Source organism: Accipiter gentilis, chromosome 14 (genome assembly GCF_929443795.1).
Source record: "Accipiter gentilis chromosome 14, bAccGen1.1, whole genome shotgun sequence".
Taxonomy (NCBI): Eukaryota; Metazoa; Chordata; class Aves; order Accipitriformes; family Accipitridae; genus Astur; species Astur gentilis.
Window position 1 is genome coordinate 11,887,894 of NC_064893.1, and position 21,838 is coordinate 11,909,731.

The 21,838-nt window shown below is 35.0% G+C and overlaps 1 protein-coding gene across 45 annotated transcripts in view; it reads right to left on the reverse strand.

Moving 5' to 3' along the window:
* The window catches only part of CLASP2 (cytoplasmic linker associated protein 2), a 152,631-nt gene that overhangs the window by 19,196 nt on the left and 111,597 nt on the right, over nt 1-21,838 (reverse strand). For 12 of the 45 annotated variants that reach the window (XM_049816873.1, XM_049816872.1, XM_049816879.1 and 9 more), the window contains 9 exons: nt 21,307-21,414; nt 17,016-17,078; nt 16,203-16,309; nt 13,433-13,456; nt 12,731-12,975; nt 12,015-12,078; nt 6,516-6,679; nt 5,252-5,330; nt 5,051-5,101 (listed from right to left, as the gene is read on the reverse strand). In XM_049816873.1, the coding sequence (XP_049672830.1) occupies nt 5,051-5,101; nt 5,252-5,330; nt 6,516-6,679; nt 12,015-12,078; nt 12,731-12,975; nt 13,433-13,456; nt 16,203-16,309; nt 17,016-17,078; nt 21,307-21,414 (905 nt within the window). The remainder of the gene's footprint in view (nt 1-5,050; nt 5,102-5,251; nt 5,331-6,515; nt 6,680-12,014; nt 12,079-12,730; nt 12,976-13,432; nt 13,457-16,202; nt 16,310-17,015; nt 17,079-21,306; nt 21,415-21,838) is intronic. The other 33 variants (XM_049816919.1, XM_049816885.1, XM_049816891.1 and 30 more) reach the window with 11 other exon arrangements.

Here is a 21,838-nt window from a genome sequence, read left to right on the forward strand (position 1 = left end):
ATAAATCAATTTACAACTGGATATAACATTTCAAGAAAGGAGTTATTCCTCAGAAATTCAAGTATTCATAAAAATCTTAAATTTCACTGGTAGCAATTAAAAGATACACAATATCAAGATATGCAGAAGCTTGTATTTAACAAAAACAAAACCAAAGTACTCAAAATATTTAAGAATAATGACAATTTTAAAGAATTACTCAAGAGTTAAGAACTTTTTTCAAGTACTAAAATGAAAAATGAACATAATTTGATGAACCAATAATCAGTTCCTATTAGTTCCTCCTATGTAGTTAACAGCATTCTTTTATAAAACACCAGAATTGAGTAGTCACTATCTTTGGGGATAAGCCACATGAATCTTCCCATTAAATACTAAAAAGGTATGGAATAGAAGTTCTACGAAAGAGTTAGAAGGGGTCACGTGCACTTTTCCTTTGAAGCTATTTCAAAACCAGAGCCATGGATTTACCAGGACAGAAGAGCTGCTTCACTCCCTCATTTATCTGAGCATCGTTCTCCTGCTCCACCAACTCCCTCTAGTCCTTATGCAGAATCTCTGTTTTATACACCCCAGACGGCAGCCTCTCTCTAGTTTCTCCCAAATTGCACCACTGCACAGCTTTGGGCAAAGGGCTATTATGCTTGTATCTCCCTTAAATATGTCCTCAACTCCTGCTGCCCCAGAGATTTGTCATGCAATCTGTCAACAAAAGCAGTGAACATTAATTTAGGCCACCTCTTTGACTTAGCTGCTTTTATTTCCACTAATAATTGTAACGAACCAGAAATACCTCCCAGGAAGGAGACACCTATGTTCATCATAACCAGAAAGAAAAAGAGCTCTGGGTATATTTTCAATTGTTCATGGCTTGTAGTACAACTGTTCTGAGCAAAACTATTTTGAAACTTTCCTTGGTCATGAAAACTTGCAAGCTATTAAAAACTCAAGATACACTAAGTGACACACACATTAGTGATAACTGATACATGTGATTAATAACAAATACTTCATTTTCACAGCAGCTGTTAAAGATCGACTTCTCCAAAGTTATACATACAACAAGCAACAGCTGGAGGTTTTCATTCTATGCAGATCATTATCAACAAATGCAGTCAAAAAAACCACTACTTGCTAGACTCTTTCCAAAGGCAAAAAACCCCACAAACATCTCTGCAGCAAAAACCCTTAGGCTACATGTTTTTCCAAACATGAAGTAGTAGTTAAATTTCTAGATTACCAAGTGAAACCATTATGACAGCACTACATTTCACTGTTCACAATTTAAATACATACAATATCACATCTTAAAAAAAAATTATTGGTAAGAACTGTAACACTTAGAACATTGAGGAATTTCTTCCAGTGAAAAAATTCTGGAGCACTGTATCTGAGGGTACAGTATTATTTAGAGTTTAAACTATTCCAACAGAGTAAATTGCACAGACTTCTGGAAAGATGGAGGTTCTCAGGAGACAGAAGACCACTGAACAGAATATGAATGGAGAGAATTCGCACTAACAAAGTTTTTCACAGTGAGACAGATACCCAAAGCTAAGTTTGACAACTGTTTTGAAAGGGACTGTTTTTCACTAATTGCTTTTGAGAGAAGACATTCTGGAAGGGATACCTTTCTGTGCTCAAATGCGAGACAGTATTATTACAGAAAAAAAACCCTTGCACCCTGAAGTAAACTCTGTAATAGCAGTGAATCTACTTATGATGTATTTTTGTCACGATTTCCAGTAAGTGTATAGAGAGTTGAGATTCAGAAATAAATGCTCTAACATAGTCCTCTTCAACAATCCATTTAATCTCTCCGAGAGAGGTGATAACAATTTTTTACTGCAATGAAAGCAGCTCCAGGAATTCTTACAACGAATAGTTGCCGTTAACCTGAAACCATTGTCTCTGAAGTTGTTTAATGCTGTCTTGACCTTCTTCATACTCTAAGTTGAATTTATTGCACTTTTGCTGGACTATAAACACTGAGACATTTGTCCTGTACAGCATATAACACAGACATTTTGTTTAAGAAAAGCACTACTGTAGTAAGTGAGCTGAAATACAGATCGAGCCACAATTAGCACTATTACTCACAAAAAAAAGATTAGACATAAATGGAACTGAAGTGCTTCATAAACATCTTTCACAGATAATGAAATTACAAATTCTGGCACAAAAGTACATGTAACTACCTCCAGAGATTCAGGAAATACCATAAGGATGCTAAGCAGTCAGTGCCAGAAGGCAAGTATTTTCCTGTCCTGTGAAAAATTTGAGATTTACACCGTTTCATTTGCTGCATCAGGGTAAGATAAAAGAAACACTTCACGTAACAGGAAAAAAGACAAAAGGAGACAGGAATGTAGAGAAGCTGCTTTACTTAAACCAGAAAAAAGTCCATCTCTTACAGTGCTTTCCTGGGATGCAAAAGACTCTACTCTGCCTTACTCAGACGAAATAAAAGCAATCACACAAAGTGACTTTCAGATTGCCACATCCCAGGTGCCTGTCCCTCAGTTACCAAATACTTAGGAGTGACTGCCTCTGCCATTATTTAACCAAATGACTAAAAGGTAAACTAAAGATGAATTTTGAAGGGCTCTTTCATCTCTGTGAATCTGTGTCATTGGTTGGTTAGGTTTTTGTAAATCCAGAAATCTTAATACGGACTTTGGAAAAAGAAAAAAATTCTTCCGATGAACTGTGGCAAAAACCTTTGTCAACAAATCAGTATTTTCAAAGGAAAGAAGGTTCAGAAACTTGTAATGAACTTTGGTCACAATGCTTAAATCAATTCATCACTGCGTTTGAGGCATTTGATATTCAACCTGAGAAAAAGGGAAGTGATGATATGAAGTGTATTTCAGGACAACACTCATCCTTTGGAAAGCATATGTTCTGCATCTATGAAAATAAGATTAATAGAATACATGCCATCTAGAAAATTTGACTCCTATGCCCATCCACACATTTGACCAAAACAGATACATGCATCTGGCACCTCTAAACTGCTTCAACAGTTCATCACACCTATATGTAAAATTATACCAAAACAAAGTAAGATAGATAGAGCACAATACACTGCTGCATCCTCCATGGATTAGGTCAGCAGAATTATATCTTCTCTATGTTTGGTCCTCTTACTGGCTAGCTATCCAAATCCACCTCCGTGGCCACTCTAAAAGCTTGACTTTTATCGTCCAAGACTTAGCTGTGTTTCTAAGTGTAAGAACAACAATGATAGTTTACTCTAAAGTATCATGATTATTTACTACCACCACATGAAAACCAGAGGGAACAGTCATTTGCAGAAGGGAATCCTTCCACGGAGCAAATTTCTGATCTACCACCCCTTCCTATATCTGACCATCTTTAAGGATGCTGAAAATCCTTTCTCTGATTTTTCCTGTTACAGTGAATGCTGTTTCTCAGTATGTCTAGCCCAAAGGCACACTCTGCAACAAAACAGTAATTTATCAGAATAAGAACAAAAGCTGAAGACTTCAAGAAATGCAGTAGTGCCCTAGGATTATCAAGTGATCTGATAGACACCTGGGTGCACTGAGGATGGGATTTAGACAAAATACTCAAGAACGTGGATATTAAATGGATACTTTTGCAATTTACATTCACTAACTTTACTGCCTGGATCCTGAAGTTGTAGTTACCTCACAGAGCTGGAAGTAAGGTGTAGATACCACTGTCTTCTGAAAAAAAGCTTACCTTCTCTTAACCAGTTACATACTTCACTGTCCCAAAAATTCCTTTTAAATACTCTTGATTTTAATTCAAACTAACGGGTGTTGTTCTGTGGAGGTAGTTTTTACCAACATCTTGATTTCAGAAGTCTCTCTCAAATACTGGAAATTATTTTCAGCATGTCCTCCCGTTAAGTGCTTCAGATTTCTTAATTCTTTCTAGGTTGCATAGTGGATATTCTTGAACTTAGCCCCAACTCAGTCTATTAGGAGTCCATGTCTCGTTCCAAATCTACACTCTCAACTTTGAAACATGATCGATACGCGTTTACCAGTTATACTACTGTATGGAATAAAGAACATCTCAACCATCAAATTCACCTTCCTGGGGAGGAAAACCAAGTAAAACAAAACCAAGCTCAATTTGTTCCAAAGATTTATTTAAACAACAAACTGATTTTTACTACCTCATTTGCTGTCTTCAATAAATGACAGCAGTCCCTTTTTAACACAGCTCTACGAAGCAACAGTGGTCAACGTATCAACTGTCCTCAAAAGCTTAAAAATGTAAGTTTTACTGTATTGTAGACAAAAAAGGCATATTCATGTGACTTTACGTTCAACATAACTTTGGAAAAGTCGTATTCTTGTGCAGTATCAAACTATGTAAAAGTATTTCGTGCAGGATAGAGCAGAAAATGCCAGTTATCATATGCTTGTTATTTCCCCATTCACTTCACTTGTAAATCTTCTTAGGATTTGATGCATTTATCCTAAAAATCAACTCTCTTTGGAACTGTAAATGTACTACAGATTACATTTTTACTTTCCAGTTATACTGGCAAGTCTATGTGCTACAGATTCTTATGTAAAAATGTGTGTAAATATAAAGCTACACACTGCTTTCAGAAAAGTAAGTGTACCACAAAGGGAGCTGATTTGTAATACAGTAACTCAAGTTCATAGTAATATTAAAATAATTTAAATTCATTCAAGACCTATCAGGCTGAACACAGAAAAAAAATTATAGATTAACTAGGAAAACATAACTGGGAAATCACAAACATAAAATTAGAAAAGACTTGATAGAGTGAGTTTGCATAACCAGCTTGATGTTAGGCGGCCACATTTTTGTTGCTCATTTTTACTGTACTGTGGTTTTATTAGATCTCTCTCGCAGCAAACATTTTCATACTAGTGAAATGTTTAAAATTGAACATCTGCATGCTTAAAATTTCTCACAAAGGTTAGTAGCAGCATACGAATGCATTCAAATAAAAATTATTGGAAACACTGTAAGAGTTTGACATAGGGTTAAGAATAAAGACAATAATTCAGACAAAAACCTTTGAGCTCCAAAAAGAGCGAAGCTGGTCCTGTAGTGCTGGCTTGACTGTCTGAAAGTTTACAAAAACAAAATCCACTAATTGAAAACTTTTTTTTTTTTTTAAACAAAACAAAAATAACAATCCAAATTCAAATATTAAGAAAAGCAAATGTCTATCAATGAACATTTATGTTTGCAATGCAAGCCTGAAAATTCTTACCTTCAGGCTAGGTGTTTGGGTTTGGTCAACAGTAAATCTCATTAAAATACTGAATTGGAGGTCATTTGGAAAAGATTCCCTGTAAAACAAACAAATCAAATAATGTTAAGTTAAATGAAATTTTCTTTTAGTACCTGTTGAGAGGCACTAAATAAGCCCTCATTCTTTTCAGTACAGAAAAGCTTTAGTACTTGTAAAAGAAAAAAAATTTCTACCCATTTTGTTGATATTGTATCTGACTTTCAGAAACATTCAACTAGCATGTAAAGGACAAAAATTAAGAAATTCCTGCTTTGAAGCAATTATACCTAGAATAGATAACGCAAGAAATAATGAATGATATAATAACGATACAGTTGTATTCTGATTCCAAATCTATGCAATCCTCAAATTAATAGGTAGTGGTACTGCTAAAGGTATACACCAGACTCCTCCCGCACACTTCTCTGAACCATCCTGTTCTACCTTGGGCTGCCTCTGCTCTCCCACATTGCACACTCGGGGTATGACCTTCAAGGGCCCTGCTGCAGCAGAAAATAGAAGAGATGTAGCAGATCATACTCCCTTCTCTCCCCACAACATAGACCATACCTTTTCCCTGATTTCACTGATCTGCCACATGAACAGGTTCAGCAGAGGCCTAGACTGCTTAGACTGTCTTGTACTTCAGAGAACAGAGGATGAAAAGTAGATCCCAGAGTCCCTCCAACTCTATTTAAAAATCTAGCCTTCATCTAGAAATAATACTGGCCAGGGACAGGCAGCTCTGATGGTACCCAAAATCATGTAAGATCATTTTGGATCAGGCTATTCGTGAAGTTTGGGGAGAGTGGAAGACAGAAATCAAATCCATTATTGCGCCATAGCTCCTTAAAAGCCTGCTGGCAGAGAGATGAATATTGCAACAATGTTTTTATATCAAAATAAAGAAGTTCAAACACAAGCACTGCATCACTGAACACAAGGCAAGACAACAAACATACATGGCTCAGATGCACATTTTGGAATCAGGTAAGTAGTATCATATTAATTGTTCAGCATTAAGGACTCAAACCCTTTCAACTAAGAGTCATAAAGGAAAGCAAAATGCTTAAGCAGCGAGGTTTACTGAAGTGTCATGGTCTGTTATTAGATCTATATTTTTCCAAATATCTCATAGCACACTAAAAAAAACCCCCAAAACTTGGAAGTAGCACAAAGGTTTGTATTTGTTTCTTACTGTTGAGGTTTTTTTTAAATTACTTTTTTTTTATTAACTCATTACCTTGTGACATCAAGTGCCTTCTGAACTTTTGCTTGTACAGACCCAAGCAAATCAGCACCCATCTTTTTCAACAACTGTGTCAGCAGTACAAACAGCCAGTCCTGCAGGTCTTCTTTATGGACCTGGATGAAGTCCACCAGTGTCTCCAAAAACATACTGAACACCTACAAGGCAGAAGAAGATGGAAAGAGGGTAGGATGGGGCAAAAGAGGAAACGACACTGACATATGCTGAACTTACAAACAAAGAAGAAAGCAGTAAGGGAATCAGAGGCAGAGAAAGGCAGTGTTTTGCAGCCAAGCAGGAAAAGAAAAAAAAAAAAAAGAGAAAAAAAAAAAGAAATCTTTCTTGCCCTCTCATCGGATTTTGATACAAGAGTACATTGGAAATGTTAGCTGACTTCTGCAGAAGTTTGACAATTAGGTATTCCATGCAGTTTCGTCAAGAAAAGAAATGCTTACTGTGATGGCTGGCGCAACCTCAATTTTTTCAGTAAAACAATTTTTTACCCTTTCAAGCTTTATCATCAAGTTGATTTGACATATTCCTCAGACTACAAACCACTTTCTCTCTAATACCAAGAAAGCTGCTACAATTCTTTAGCAAGATATTAATTTTAAATATCTGCATTACTAAATACTGCAAAATCATGAAAGCTGGCCAATTCCTTTACATAAAATAGTTGTTGAACAGAACAAGATTCTCCTGCTATTGCAGGTATCCAAACACAAAATTGTTCACTAGAGTATGGAAAAAAGGCACAATACATTTCAGATTGGCAGGTGTTTAAACCACAGAAGTACCTTCGTCTTTTCAAAAAGATGTTATCCATTGTGTTCCTTTCTAACACATAATGTTGAAAAGACTGCATTCGGGAAGAAGAGAAAAATAAAAAAGAGAAGAGAGGAGCAGAAGGAGAAGAGAAAAAATAAAGAAGAAACAACGAAAAAATAAAGAAGAAACAACGAAAAAATAAAGAAGAAACAAAGAAAAAATAAAAAAAGAAAAAAAAAAGAAAAAAAGAAAAAAATAAAAAAAGACATATTGTATTTATAGTAACCTCAGCACTCAGACCAGGAAGAAGGGCTTTTTGGAGGGAAGGGGTAAAGCAGGGCATGACAAATAGGTAACTTAGTTTAAACGGCCTTTTTAGCATCTCACTAATGTTATGTTTTTTTCAAGACTTACAGTGAAATTGGGATGTATATACTCTATACCGGTGTGGCCCATGGGTTTCCCATTTCTCTGACAAGAAAAATGGGCGTTTGGGCTGAAAACACTACCTTCACAACTGATATGCACTCCAGCACCAGCAGATCGGTGGATACCGAAGCAGAAGTATCGCTATGATGCAAAGAGGGTTGGAGAGAGATTGCCTCCTGAGTATGTATGACATGGGTACAAGGTTGGAAATAGCTGCTGCAGCAGAAGGGCTGAAACCCTACATCCTCCTGAGGCTCACCTGGCTTGTCATAAGGCCAACTTCTGCTGCTGTCTGTGAGAGTGGATGATCCTGAACTGTGATCATACCTCACATGGCTGCAGAAACCAGTCCACAGAAGCGGGCTTTCTTCCACAGCACTGATCAAGGCTGCTGCATGCCCACATCACTGAAGAAATTAGATCTCTTTTCATGTTGATAATGAAGCCAGGGTAGGCAAATTCACACCATAAAGTGAAAAAAAAGATCCATACAGGTATCTTTAAAAGAAGTGCCTCAAAATTTACATTAGAAATGAAAAATAAATTCAGGTTTTTTTGTCAAGAAAGGCAAAATGATCCTTCAGGTCCCTTCCAACCTGCCATTCGATGATTCCTTCAAGATCTAATAAAGACCAAGGAGAATCTTTTCATAGACATCTTAAATACTGAAAAGCTGTGTTAGAAACAAAACAGTACAAATCCTGCTCAACATGAAGCCCATCAGGATGAGTTAATTTAATTAACTTCCCTTTTGGGGCAAACTACATTGAAAAATGTAAAAATAAAATTAAAAAAAGATAAAATTGCTAACTCCTCTGCTGTCTGTCTAGATTTGTATTCAAGTCTGAGGTTTAAAAATTACCTTCCCAGTAGTGGGAAGAAATTTTTATGCTTGGGATTGGAAATGTCTTCTGTACTTGGCTAAACTGAAACAATATACCACTTTGTGCCCACTACTTGTGCATCCACAATTATAAGACCTAGACAAAATGAAACCAAAAAGTACTTTCTGTATTGTAATATGACAGTCTTTGGATTTCACAGCCCTAAAATTCGGGAAAAATACACTGGACTTAGGAAAACAACAAAAAAATTCTGGTGCTATAAGGATTACACTGAGGGTCTTACAATTGTATTTAAAACCCTTCAAATTAAACTATACAGCTCAGCAGAATTTAAAAACTGTACCTGTTCCTTTGAGTTTCCAGACACTGACACACACATTTTGTTCACTGAAACGTGCAAGCTGAACAAACTGGTTACAACCTCTTACTTGATGAAGTAACATGGACTTCTTATGACACTTTAAACATGTGAAGTGGTTTAAACTGAAATCATTATGAAGCGAATTATGAATCACTATGGCAAAAGTGCTCTAAAGATCCTGTGCCAATGTTTTAGCTGTTAAAAACACACATAACTGAGGACTCAATTTTGTTTTCAAGTTTTGTTTGATTTTAGGTTTACCACAGTGAATGTCTGGAGAAAGCTCCAATAAGTTGAGTCATTTTATTGCATTTAAAAAAATATGAATATCATTTTGTCTTAGGCCAAACCATGAAGAATTTAAGACGACTGTAAGAGCGTTTAAGGTAAAGGATGAATTTGGAATGGAAAATGGTACTCAACCACTTATATGTTGAACAAAGTATGTGGGTACTGTGATTTTTGCAGTTTCCATTTTTACGATGTAAACTAGAATTCTGAAATCAAGCATCTAAAGTTGAAGTTTTTAATAATTTGATAGCAGAAAAAATAAACACACATGAAAATAACTGTCAGTGATCTACCTTTAAAGTGAATTATTTCAGATGTGCCAACCACCACAATATAAAGCGGGAATGCATAACCAAACAATGTCAGTTAATTAGTAGATAAAGCACATCTCGAAACTTTACCACACAGTTTACGTAATTGTATATAGCATTTTATGATTGCAAAAGGCTTGACACTGCATGAACTCTTTGGGGAAGAAAAATAGAGAAAAAGGGTTAATTGCACATTCATGCAAGTAAGGTTAGGCTTCCAACAAATATTGAACCAACTTACTCTCTAAAGAGAGTTCCAACACAGGGGACAGCATGCAAAACGAAACAAAAACAAAACAAAACAAAAAAACAAACAAAAAAAGGAAAAAGATAAAAACACACAAATTAGTGGCCATCAATACAAAGTTCCTGTATGGAATATAAAACGAAACAAAACAAAAAAGGTATTTCAAAACTTTTATGATAAATTCAGTAATTTTATTGGGATACACAATGTATTTTAAAAGTAAGCACTTGGCATGTCCTTCAAATCATTCTCACATTTTCTCCTCCAAATAATATTACTCTCTTTTTCTAAGCAATTCCCTACATCCAGCTATCATGGTAAAGTAAACCTTTAAAAAAAAAAAAAACAAACCAAAGAGATGACAGTAATTCCTACAGACACTTGTAAAGAGTCTAAGGTGAAGATAGTCTAGCCATAAGTGTGTGACAAAAATTTCACAGCTCATGAACTATTAATACTTAAAGGATCCTCCCGATAATAGATTGATAACTATTAATAGCTTTGCAACACCAAAAAGCAGGCAAGGTTTCAGGGGCTGGAATGGGTGTACCACATATGCTATAACACATGCCAAATTTCCAAAAATCAAAGAAACATTATTTTGTCATAATGCTGAGTAAACCAAACAAAACAATCAACTAGGATAATTCCATGTAACATTCCTAAAGGCTTAATGAAAAGATAGAATGCTCTTCTAACACATACAACTAAATCTTGGAACATTTTCTTTATCCTTCCCTGGCTCCACCACTACAAAAAAAAAATCTCCAGGGTAGTCCTGCTATATGCATAGCTGCAATATTAATTAACACAAGAACAAGCAAAACTAAACCAAGCTGCTATTCACAATTTTGTCATTACTTCATTTAAAACCCAGTAATATTTAAACATTTAATTTTCTTTCCTTTCCTCTGTCTTAACTGTTCTTTTTATGGACTGTTTTCTTCAGTTTCTCTTTAACTACTTGGCTTTAGCCTTTTCTTTTGGATTTCTGCAGTATGTGAGCAACTTTAATACCATGTTGCTGTGTGCAATGCAAGTTTCTTCCAAAATACAAGGTGTCACAGATAGCAGCTAAGTCACTTTTTCCAGCAGGAACAATAAGGAGGACAGATGAACACTAAGTTAACCTGTCAATACTTCTCATTACTCTGATTTTAAATTTTCCACTGCAGCAATGAGGAAGACTTAAAAAAATATGTAAAATGTATTGCATAATCAAAGTCATTTTTCAGAATTGTGCTGGGAAACGCCAATACTTCTGAAATAACTACTTTGGTCTGAATGTTTCTGGGTTATCATTTTATCAATTCTGAAATATGGACACAAAGTGGGACACATTATACTCAACATAAAAGATAAAGGTTTCTTCTGAACAAGCCTATAATTAAAAAAAATATGAAGTTACATGTTTTTTACATGATACCGTTATAACTTGGTTCAGCTCCTTACTTACCTGAAGTCCTTTTGCTATGTGAGATTACTGCATATATAAGCTGTACTGGCAACCCACCTCCCACAAAAATTGTAAAAATACTATCAAGCGAAGTGACTCAGTTAAAATATTTTAATGGTCTTACAAAACAAAAGGATTACTCTCCTTGTTATATCGTCTATACTGGGTCTTTACCTAGGTAAAAGTGAATAAAACATGGCATTTTCTTTTATACCAAAGTGTAGTCTCCACCTTACTTATTGAAAATTAACAATGATGTAAAAATTATTTATTCAACAGTCTCAACTACCAGCCCTATCTATGAAATTCGAGGAAGACATCATAAGCTATGATAATACAAAATACATTGGAAAATAAATAAGTACACATTTGGTATAGTTCAGACTCATCATGTTTGATGTAGACCACTTTCTTTATGATTTAATTTACTGCACCAGAGCCTTTTGTTTCTAACAGAGAAAACCATTACTCGTGTTGAAGGGGCCTCTGTAAACAACACGACTTCTTAAAAATACTTACAAATTTTGAGCACAAACTGTTGAACTACTTAAATGCATTTTAGCTGAAACTAACCTTTATTTCAATTATCCTGCAAAAAAGGTAGAAAACTGTCTTGTTCAAAATTGTGAATTAAATGGATTGAAATCTGATACCATTAACTGCTTATATAATGCAGTTTGTCCAATTTTAACATATGCAAATATCACTGACATTTTACCTCAACTGGCTTTCTATTAATGTATATTTTCAAACATTTACTGAAAGTAAGAAAAACCTGAACATACCTTACTGTGAGGATCAGCAAACATTCTTGTGAAGATTTCACACAACCTTTTCAACTCAACACGACTGTCAAAGTGACAAAAATACATTAGTGAACTCCCCTGCTAGTACTACCAGAACACTAATGCACAGCAATCAGTGAAATCAACTGTAAATACTGAATCAAATAATCTAGTAAACAAATTAAAGAAAAGCATTTTGTTTAAGACATAGATAAAAATGTTATAGATTTGGTCTAAAATGAAACTTTCAACCTAGAAATGGCTCTTTCAACTAATTCATATATTATACCATTCCTGGCTATTTTAAAAGAGCAGGTAATGAAAAGGTATTCTTAGTAGCTAGTAGTAAACCATTTCTTCTGAATAAATACCCAATAAATTATAGTAATAATAATAATGATGAATAAATTATAAGGTAAGTAAATAAAGGCCTTCCATCAATACTAGATGCAACCACTTTAGAAATCTTTTGTATTGCAAGGATTCTCTTGATTTTAAATTCCATTTCTTAAACTGAGATTTTTAAACAGACCATATACACTTGTGGCCTGAAGTGACAATAGCTTCCTCATTCCTTCCCCTACCTTACTCAGAGACACACACCCTACTTTCCCTCTCCCCAGCTGTGTTCTTTAGAACATTAGCCTCCTTTCCTACTTCTCTTGCCTTCCTTCAACTCTGAAATAAACTGTTTTTCTATTAATGTGTCTTCCTACCTTAAAGTTCTCTGGTTTTTCAGTAAGTTTTGCAGGCCTAAAAGGCCTTCTTTTCTCTCTGACCAGTTGGAGCTGGCACAGCGATTTAGGACTTCAGCCACATCTTCTGTCTGTCTCATATATGTTGGTATGCTGCCATTCCTAGAGCTATAGGACCTTTCTGAACAGGCACTTGATGCATCACTGTTGGCATCATCATCCGAGTACATCCCATAGGACTCGTATCTTCTTCGCACAGGCTTCTTCTATTATACAGAAACACCCCACATTAGTACTGATTTTCAAAGAGATAGTATACATAACCATAATCAGTAGAAAGACTGATTTAAATAATCAGTGTGACCCCTACTCCCTGCAGAGACAATCGGCTCCAACTGTTCAGCAGGTCAAAACAAGTTAATTAAAATATTTTGAAGTATGGCTTACGTGGTATTCCAAACACAAAAGCAAAGCAAATGCAGAGAAGACATACGTTTGATGAAACGTTACATTTAAGGTTTACTTGTAAAAATCCATAAAATTGCATGATGGGGTGACATAAAAACTGTATTGAAAATTAGTTATTTCACTTAATAGCTTTATATATGTTACAGAATATAAGAATCACGTCTAAACCCACATATTGTCATTTTAACTTACTTCCTATCATACATGTTAATTGCAAAATATTAAACTGTTGAAGAAGGAAAATAGTTTCTATACCTTAGTCCGTATGTCTCCTAAGAGCTGTTAGCAGTAAATTATTGAAAAGAAACAGAAATTGAGAACAGGAAGGTAAGGCATAGCAGCATTGTGACTATTAAACTACCTGCCACTGGAAAACGCAGTCTTACGGTAAATTTTGTTCTTAGCTCTCTGTATCTGATTAGCATTGCCAAGAAGTAGTTTGCTAAGCTTCCATTTCCAGGGAAATATTACATATCACCTGCTGGTTGGTCACAAAGACACCTCTGTCAAAATCTTTCTGTCTTATGCAGTGATATTTGAGCATGAAGACTTAACACATGCAGTCAATTACTAAGTATGAAACCTTCATTTAAACTTTATTTTTCCATCAACTTCTCCATCTTTGTTTAACTTCATTTCAGTAACTAAATTTTGTCACTGCAACAATTACTACAGCAATGTCCTAACAAAAAAGTTAATTACATAATGCAAAATCCCAAATCCCCTAAAAACAAAAACAAGCCAACAAGACAAAACACAAGATGCCAAAGGCAGAAAAAAAAAAAGCTATTTATCCTAAAAGGAAAAACACACCCCTCTGCAAAATAACTCTGCCATTCAAATTTTGGTGTTGAAGCTAGTAGTTAAAAATTTGGTTCCATTACATACTTAAAGAAGCAGTAGTATAAGTGATTGTTTTCCCCTCAATTACGATTGCCATTTGCACAGGCTTCTCAGTTTTGACTGCAGAATAACTTAAAAGGATATCACAATAAAAACTAGTCAGCACATCATGTAACAAGCAAGCTTACTGTCAACAGAACAAGCATACATACATGTGTAAGAGAATAAAGGAAGGGAAAATCACAAAGAAATGAGTATTTTTGAAAAGGGTCTCCATAAGTAAAAAATAAAAAAAATTTAAAGAAATAGAATCTGAAATGCCCATGGACCGTGAAGTAAAAGGTATGAAAATATGTAAATATCACCATATCGCTGTATTTTATGTGTCTTATATTCAAACCAGATCTTAGCCAGAAGACTGATACCCCTTTAGCTTGAGCAGTATTATAACTGGCCAACTATTTTTCATACCAGAAAAATAGTAATACAATCCAGAATATTTTTGTTTTTTATATTACATCTGTCAGACTCTACATTCTACCTTTAAAAAACAGTGTTCTGAGGGGGGGCTTCTGTCTACAATAAAACAAGAAGAGTGTTAATAACCCTTGTTAAAAAAAAAAGCCATTTGTACAGGGCAACCTGTACACTTAGAAGCATGGCAGGCAACCAGGTAAAATCTTGCTGTTCTTCATCCTTCTTTGTAATGACAGACTAGCTAAAATACACAAACTAATTTTCCTCTAACATTTCTAGAAGCATCATGCTATTTTGGATCCAGGTAATACACACCAGTTTCTATGAACAAACTTTATACATCTAAGCCTCAAGAGCAGTCATTGGAAACAAGAGTTTCTCCTCGATTTATATTCTTACTATGTACTTTGCCCAGCTGAATTTGAAGAAGCTATGAAGCCGCTAAAGTACTAAAGATACTCTTCATGTAGCACCAGTGTGGATAAAACTATAGCACAGGCTTTCAAATTATAGCCAGAAATTTTTCATGTTCCATGGACTGTTTTTCTGTTGTTCCCTATTCCAAAATCCAGACTGACTTCCAGTTTACTAACTAGCATTCCCCATCAATGCTGAAAACTTTTTGCAAGTTTACAATATAAAAAAGGGGAAAACCCACTCAATCTCACTGTGACCTCTTAGGCAAGACTGCACAGATATCCTGATCTCTATGCCAGTGAAGGCACGCAAATTTCAAACTAATGTGCCAAAAGAGTATTAACCGAGAAATCAATAAATTGCCATACTATCAACATGACAGAGTTCTCCAGACTTTTTCTTCTGAAATTTTGTTTCTACCCAATCCTATCTGGCTATAATTAAATTTTTAGAGTCTAACTTGTATTTTTTAATAATGTTCTAAATAATGTTTTTGTTAAAACAGACTAATAACAAATTCCTTAAAGTATTCTGATAACTAGGTAACAGGTATTTACAAATATTTAGTGATATGCAAATAGTGTACAATACCTGATAAAAATGTATCTGATTCATAGCATCAGTATTTTAAATTAATTGAAGATTTCAGCTTGCTGATGTAACAGTCAGAAGAGCAAAATACATGATGCATTCAGTTTGGCTAACTGGGGCAGAGAGGTGGAAGAACCAAACCCTCCCTTTTAAAGAAAAGTAAAGGTTAAGAAAACGAATGGCATAACCAGTTTTAAATTCATTTTGAATTTTGAAAACAAAACCTAAACTTATGAAATGTTGCCTGCCAAGTTACCAGTTTATCTCTTCATCATCAATCTCACATGTTGTCAGACAGAACAACTTTAAATGGAACCCAAGCGTATGGTAATCACAGTGCTTAAGCTGTCATCATTCCCAGCTCTGACAAGCCTTCAACCTATCCAGAAGTTTGGCTGTTGTGGGAAACTGCTGGTTAGTGCTACCTGCTCAAGTGTCTCCTTGGACCACTCCAACAGAACAGTCTGAGACTATTTCCTGTCTGCCATGGAAAAATGTACATTTCTCAAAAGTTAAGACTTGTGTAGGGAATACAAATCCCAATACTTTGCAACTCTAACAATTCAGTTTCTCTTTTTTTTCCCCACCTAGAAGCCAATAAAATAATGAATGACAAGTTCTTTTGCATACTTTAATGTACAGGTACCAAATATTTTAAGAGTCTGTATCTTAGACAAGGTAAGTGCAAGATTCTTACCAAAGCATCTGCTACTGCCTCTTCCACGTCAGAACCTGTGTTCAGAACTCGCATAGCACTAACTGATGACGACAATCTACTTGACTGACTAATTCCAAAGCCGGTACCTGTTATGACAACAAAAATGAATATAAAGAAATCAGTCAGAATAGCAATATGGGACATTAATACCACATTCACTTAAAAAAACCCAAGCAGAAGAAAAGCATTTGCTTAATATTTCTAATAAATTATGTAGTGGCTAGAATACTGGTTATTTTCATTCTGAAGTCTTTAGTGGTGCAGTGAAAAGTAAGAAATGAAGTTTAAAAAAAAAAAAGGCAGTCATATACAAACATACTATTCCAATATCACAGGGAAGTAAAAACCCAAACAACGAAATAATGGTTTTAACTGAAAGAACCTTTTTTTTTAAAAAAAAAAAATAATAAATAATGTCTTCTTCATTTTGGGTTTTTGTTTTCATTTTAAAAAAGCAAATACAATAGGAAGGCTATTGAGAGTGCTAATTAGAAAACTACATGCATAAAGAATGCTCTACAAATACTGAAAAATGGAAAACTAAAAAAGTTCTTCTGCAAGTAAAAATCAAATGGTTGTTGTTAAGGAAGAAAAGGATTAACATTGGAGGGTGGGGGTGGAGATGAAATCTAGCAACATAAACACACCTATCTGGATTATTAAAACCACAAAACTCAAACTAATATAGATAATGCTTTTAAAAACTGAACTATGAGAATAACCAAATGGGTGGGGGGGAAAAAAAATCCAGGATGACTGTACAGATGACAGCAAAGAGTACTCATCCTTCACCTGTAGCCCCATAAGCATCAGGAGCGTAGAGGGCACCAGTGGATCTGGAGTGATGTCTGGAAGCTGGAATAACAGGATCATATAAACCCTACCTATTACCATGGAATCAAAGTGCTACGATAATTGCTTAGATAAACAAGATAATATTTATTGAAAAGATTAAGCTTTAGCACAAGAAACTGAGTATTACACAGAAGCAAAAAGCTTCAGAAAAGTTCTTTGATTATACAGAATATGATTATATAAAAATATATATAGGTTTATGTACACTGGACATTACATGCATAATTTTTTTTAATTTAAAAGATTAAGAGCAGATTAAAAGCAAGTATGTTTAAGTTCAAAGAAAAAATGCATAGACACACATGCGCGCACACACACACAGAATACTCAGAAACATCTTACAAGTTCCACTGATTCTGCTCTTCCATTGTAGAGTTAACCCAATTCTATGTGCTCAAGACAGAGCCAGAGCTCACATACCACACACTTTCTGCTAAGAGTGACTACTGCACAAACTTACTGTGTTAACATCTGACAATTTGTATAAACTTCAGTTCTTGCCTATGTGCAGATAAGTCAACCTCAGTTAAAACTCACAACTATGTAGGTGAAAGTTAAAATTATTCAATTTTAATTAAAACTTTAAAATAATTTAATGCAATTAATATTTGACATTTGTATTGTTTTCTTTAAATAAATAAAATGTGAAATTGAAACATTTATGTTAGTCACTGTAGTTCATTAAGATTCTTTAAAGTTATGGAAAGTAGGAACCAAAGATCCTCAATGGCTTTTGAATAAAGCTGGAGTACCCTCCCCCTTCTGGCACTTGTATAAAATTGGTCTTTTGGAGATTCTAAAGCAGTTGACTCACCATTGCTAGCATTTTCTTTCTTAAACCAAGTAATTTTAAGTTTAATGTGTTTTTAACAATTCAACTTCTTTCTTCAGTTCACTTAAGTTAGAATTTTACAGCCACATAAATGAAATTGGTTTTGACAATTTTAACTTGAATTCAAATGTGTGTCCCCCAGTGACATAAACCCCAGATATAACCTTATGATTTAATAAATAACTGTAAATGCAAATATTGTACACCCTTTGGATACATAAAGTAGTATAAATAGAAACCAGGAATCAAACAAATCATCATTTCCTCTGATTAACATAGACAGTTTAGAGTCTGATTTGAATCAAATAACCCTGACACAGACCAAATCACATTTGGGGAAGCACACCTCTTTTAACCTGAGTGAACTCCAAAAATTATGCTAAGTCTTGTAAAGGTCCTGGAAACAACATTGTGTTTTTTCCACTTAAAAGTTCTCTACTCCTTACGTAAGGTACAGCAATGTATTTCATTTCAAACTAAAGCTGCATGAAATTGTTTAGCTAGGGAATTTTATTTTTCAACTAATGCTTTGTGGAATACTTGGTTCCTTAGAAAGTATGTCTCAGCATGGAAAATGAGACAGGACAGAAGATGTCAAAACGTAGGCATCAAGGCTGACAGAGCTTTAAATACAAGCAATAATGGGATAAATCTTTCTATTGCTTTCCATCAACAAGCCCTGAAAATTAAAGGTACAACTAGAAATTCAAACTTCAGGCATGTAATTCAAGACAATCCTGCCCCCATATACATTTGAAATGTGCTGGACAAGTTTTTAAGACAGTGAAAAGAAGTACTATATTGCATCAAACACACCTCATAGAGAGCATATTTTCAAGAATATTCTTTGTACACCCCAAATTGCAGAAATTGTGAAAGTATTTACTATTGTTGCTTCACTTTTTAAAAGATGAATCAAAGATTTTAAATGGCCTCGAAATCACATAATTTCTTAGCTAAAATATGGGAATTCTACGAGTCTGATATTTAATATTAACTACATGTAACAGAAAAATAGGCACTTCCATATAAATTACAGATCACTTGCTTCTCATCTGTTATCTCCCAGTTTATACTCTTACACTGAGATGTGAGATTACATAAACACTTCATACGAATGTAAAGAGAAACAATTACATAGCATTTGGGTCATTTTATGCCTCAAAGGGCTTAGCATTTGTAAGCAAAAATTTCTGTGCTGACAATCAGATGGAATACAAATTACATTTCCCCCTCCAACTTCATGTAAAACTGTCTCTAGCTACAAACACAGAGCTGAATTTGCCTTATTTCATCTTCTGCTTGTACCCTTGAAAAACATTACATTTACTATTTTTGATAGAAGTTAATAGCACCCCCTAAAACAAAACTGGTCCAACAAAACACTGAATGACATGCAAAATAATTCAAATAAGTCATACCAGAAGGAATTGTGGGAATCATCATTTATTCCAGGTACAGCTGCCTTTTTCTTTTTTTTTTTTTAACAACACTGGATTCCTGTATGTGCTACCTTGCACTCTCTGTGCTATCAGACAATTCAACCTATTGTATTTGTATAGGTGCTTGTTTTGATATCAGAATACAAAAATTAACCTTCATGAACAAAAATAAAACCTCTAGTAGCATTTGTCCCAATGACCCATCTTACTGTTTTAGTTTAATATAGATTTCTTAAGATAACAAGGATTTGACCAAATATAAAACCTAAATCAGGTCTCGCACGCATGCCATTGAAGTCAAGCTGTAAGGTAGCAAAAGCAGCACAAAAAGATCTGGAAAATACCCTCATTTTTAAAAGAAAAGAAGATAAGTGTGTACTACAACACAGTCTACCAGCTGTGTTTTAATAAAAGATACAAGTTTACTAATGGATCCTGCATAATGTCTACTTTTAATTTAATTTCCCAATTACATAGCATCTGGGCACATTAGCATTAGTTATTGAAACAGCTTTCATTCAATTAATCTGTTCTTTCCCAATAAAACCAAGGCTGACAGGAAGCATACTGCCTTAACAGACCACAACAGACTTCCAATGCCAATTAGGAGTATAGTCAGATGCCTCAATTTGAGATAGAAACCAGAGATTTACTATTTTCAGACTATGTTTAACAGCTAGTATTACAAAGTCCTTAACTGTAAGCTACACTTGAACAAACAAAAGAAGAATACGTACTGAAGAGTAACTCTGACAGAGATAATGCCAAAAAAGATCAGTTTCAGATACTATCTTACAGAGACAGTTTTGTATTACCAAACAACCAAAAAAAAACCCCACCCATCCCAAACCCCCAATATATAAACAGACTTCTATCAAAATTTACTACCAACTTTGTAGTAACGTTGACAAGGATACATGGAGAAGAGAAGCTTCCCTAATCCTTAACCAACAACATGTTAAAGTAATTATAAGCTAATGTTCCTATGCCTTATTGACATTTCAGAAAGAGACAACAGCTTGACAATATTGAAAAATCTTTTAAGTGTCAGGCCAATAAGCTGAAATACTAAGTGAAAACAAAACTTTTGCTTATAGCAGCTCTAGAAATGAGGACTGAATGTGACTATGCATGTGTGAATGTTAAAAGGTTTCAATTCCTCTCCTTCCCTATGTAACAACAGCTGCTACTTCAATTACTTACCACTTGTTCTACACAGATTAAAAGTAAACTTCAGAACTGTACTTTGTTCATCTACTTGTATAAGGACTTTGCTACTTAGCCTGCTCATTTTCAGAAAAGGAAAAGCAGCCTCTGAACACACTTCTGCTTCGGGAGATTGGTCCCTTATCTTCACCATCATATTTACTTACTTTAATACCAAAAAGTTACAATTTTTATTATTTTTTCACATAACACAGTGATGACAATATAGCTAAGGAGACATAAAAGGAAGCGTATTTTCTTTTTATACACCAAAATGATTCACTGACTAGGGAGCAATTTTGAACAACAGCAGACCTTGGCTATTGATGCAAGGAAAGGCAGAGGAGAGGATGACAGCCACACACTATTCTTTGCTCTAGCTGGTCACTGAGAAATGGATTATCTAACTGCACCCAAGCAATGAGTGCTATAATAAAAGGAGAAACACATAATTGCAAAAAACTTTCCAAAAGTGGAATTGCCCTTTCAAAAAAAAGCATCTAGGCACTGTGTATCACACACCTTTCCAGGCTTAGTTTTCAAGACAAGACTAACACTAGCAAAGCATTTTTCAAGTGTGCAACCCATTCACGCATTGGTCAATTCTCCATCCAAGTAAGTGGTGAGTCAAAGGAAGGGAAAATAATGGTGGCCAGCTACAAGCTAAATGAAGGAGGCATGGGTTCGTTAGGTGCAAATAATAAAGGGCAAAGACAGCCATGCACAACAAGGGGCTCTGAGTACTTACCAAGGGGTGGAAAAGAGCGGACAGGGCTTGTGTCCCTGCTACTTTCACGGCTGGCCTCCCGACTGCAGCCCTGACTCACACTAGGCCGAGGAATGCGGCTGCCTCGTGCTAGTATGATTCAGGGTACAGACAAACAGCAGCACAGAAGGGAGAAGACATAAGAAAAGTTGCAGTTTTAATGCAATTCTGTTTCGCAATAAGATCAAAGATGTACTCCTACGAAGAGACACTGACAATTATGCCATATTGTAAGTCTTAACTGTTTCCACACACTTTCTTGATTGTGCTGGATTACACTAAGTGTAGCCAGTTCAGTGAAATTATTTCTTCGCACAGCTAAAAATGGGGCTTTAACAACGCTTTACAGAATGGTTAAAAAACCTCTTGAAAAGGATGGAGGGGAAATAATCAACAAAAAATACAAACAGAGTATCGATTCAGAATTTGTGCTCAAGATCAAGTGAGTCAACAGTAATGCAAATGAAAAAACACAGAGCTTTCTAAAGAAGGAAAACAAAGTTAATACAGCTAA